The sequence below is a fragment of the Cynoglossus semilaevis genome, chromosome 9 (genome assembly GCF_000523025.1).
Source record: "Cynoglossus semilaevis isolate Cse_v1.0 chromosome 9, Cse_v1.0, whole genome shotgun sequence".
NCBI classification, from domain to species: domain Eukaryota; kingdom Metazoa; phylum Chordata; class Actinopteri; order Pleuronectiformes; family Cynoglossidae; genus Cynoglossus; species Cynoglossus semilaevis.
This window is the reverse complement of record NC_024315.1, coordinates 791232-792682: the sequence shown is the minus strand read 5'-3', so window position 1 is coordinate 792682 and position 1451 is coordinate 791232. Positions and strand designations below refer to the sequence as shown.

The window sequence follows — 1451 nt, the reverse complement described above, 5'->3', positions numbered from 1 at the left end:
TAACAACATGACGAGCTAACAACATGATAAGCTAACAACAACAACAACAAACGAGTCCAAAGTTTTCTGAACATTTGAAACTGTCCAGAGACAAAATACGTCAAATGTATTTTGTTTGTTAAAGATAAAATAAAAAATAAATAAATAAATAAAGGAACACAAACTTTTACAAGAAACTTGAAAACTAGAAGTTTTCTTGGTTACAACACTCATGGATAACAATAATAACAATAATAAATATTGTGATTATAAATACCATTTATTATTAGTATTAGTAGTAGTAGTTATTATTATATGTTGATGAGAGTTTTAAGGTTTCAAACCAAAACTTTAAAAACTCAAATTATTTTTTTAACCCCGCCCCCCCCCTCCTCATTGGCCTACAGCCTCTAACATCTAATATTTTAATATGTTCTTTTATTAATATTCATTCCCAGCTCATCATCATCATCGTGTCGATCGTCTTTAAAGCCCCGTTCATTCATGAGGTTGAAAAGAGTCAACAACAAATAAAGTTGGATTGATTTTTCTATGTTATTACTGTTCTTTTCTTCTGTGCATGAATCTGTCTCTATGGGGGTCCTGTAATTATGGGGGAGGGGCCGGGCGGCAAACAGGCAAAAATCAGTGTATACCTGCCCCCCCCCCCCGTCTTTTGTTCTTGTTCTAATCTGAAAATAAAAAGGGTTTTCACTGAGTCACTGGTTTTGTTCAGATGATATGAAACTGTTTGATTCTTTTGTGACTGATCAACTAATTACAGAATCATTTTTTTTACCTAAATATACGAGATATTTATTTATTTTTAAAATCATGTCATTTCACCATTGATCATTTACTTTATAATTTGGCCACACGGTGGAGGAGTGGTTAGTTCTTTTGCCTGACAATGTGAAGATGTCCACTGACAGAACCAAGAACCAACAGGATCAGGTCTGTCTGCGCTCTGATTGGCTGACAGGGTTAAACAGTAGGAAACCAGGAAAATCCAACTTTTCAAAAGTCAAACGTTGACACCGTCTGAGGGACAAATGTCCGTCCTCTGTGTCTTACCTTCACTTTCTCACGTCTTAAGCAGCAGAAGAGACAGTTCTCATCGAAGGACCAGTCGGACACTTCCTCCGGCTCACAGTCTACGTCACAGACAAACACACAAAACCACATCAGTTAAAACAACACCACGCACCTCCGAGTAGTTACCGGTGGTCAGTAGTGGTACTGCACTTTGAGACGGAAGAAAAGTTACAGTTGTTTCATTAATAATCCATTGACAAAACGATCAACCGTTAGTGTGACTTTGTTGACATTCTTTTATGGAAACTCCAGTTTTAACAACAGCACCCCCTGTGGTACAGTTAAGAAATGCGGGAACATTTTTGCACCTTGGCAGATGAGTGTGGAATATAAGGATGTACAGCTGGTTTTATACCGTGTGTGTGTGTGTGGGGGGG

The 1451-nt window shown here is 37.6% G+C and overlaps 1 protein-coding gene across 1 annotated transcript in view; it reads right to left on the bottom strand.

Moving 5' to 3' along the window:
• lcor (ligand dependent nuclear receptor corepressor) overlaps window positions 1-1451 on the bottom strand; it is a 54431-nt gene that overhangs the window by 14145 nt on the left and 38835 nt on the right. Inside the window, exon 3 of the mRNA XM_008316248.3 lies at window positions 1054-1133. Coding sequence (XP_008314470.1) covers window positions 1054-1133 — 80 coding nt within the window. The remainder of the gene's footprint in view (window positions 1-1053; window positions 1134-1451) is intronic.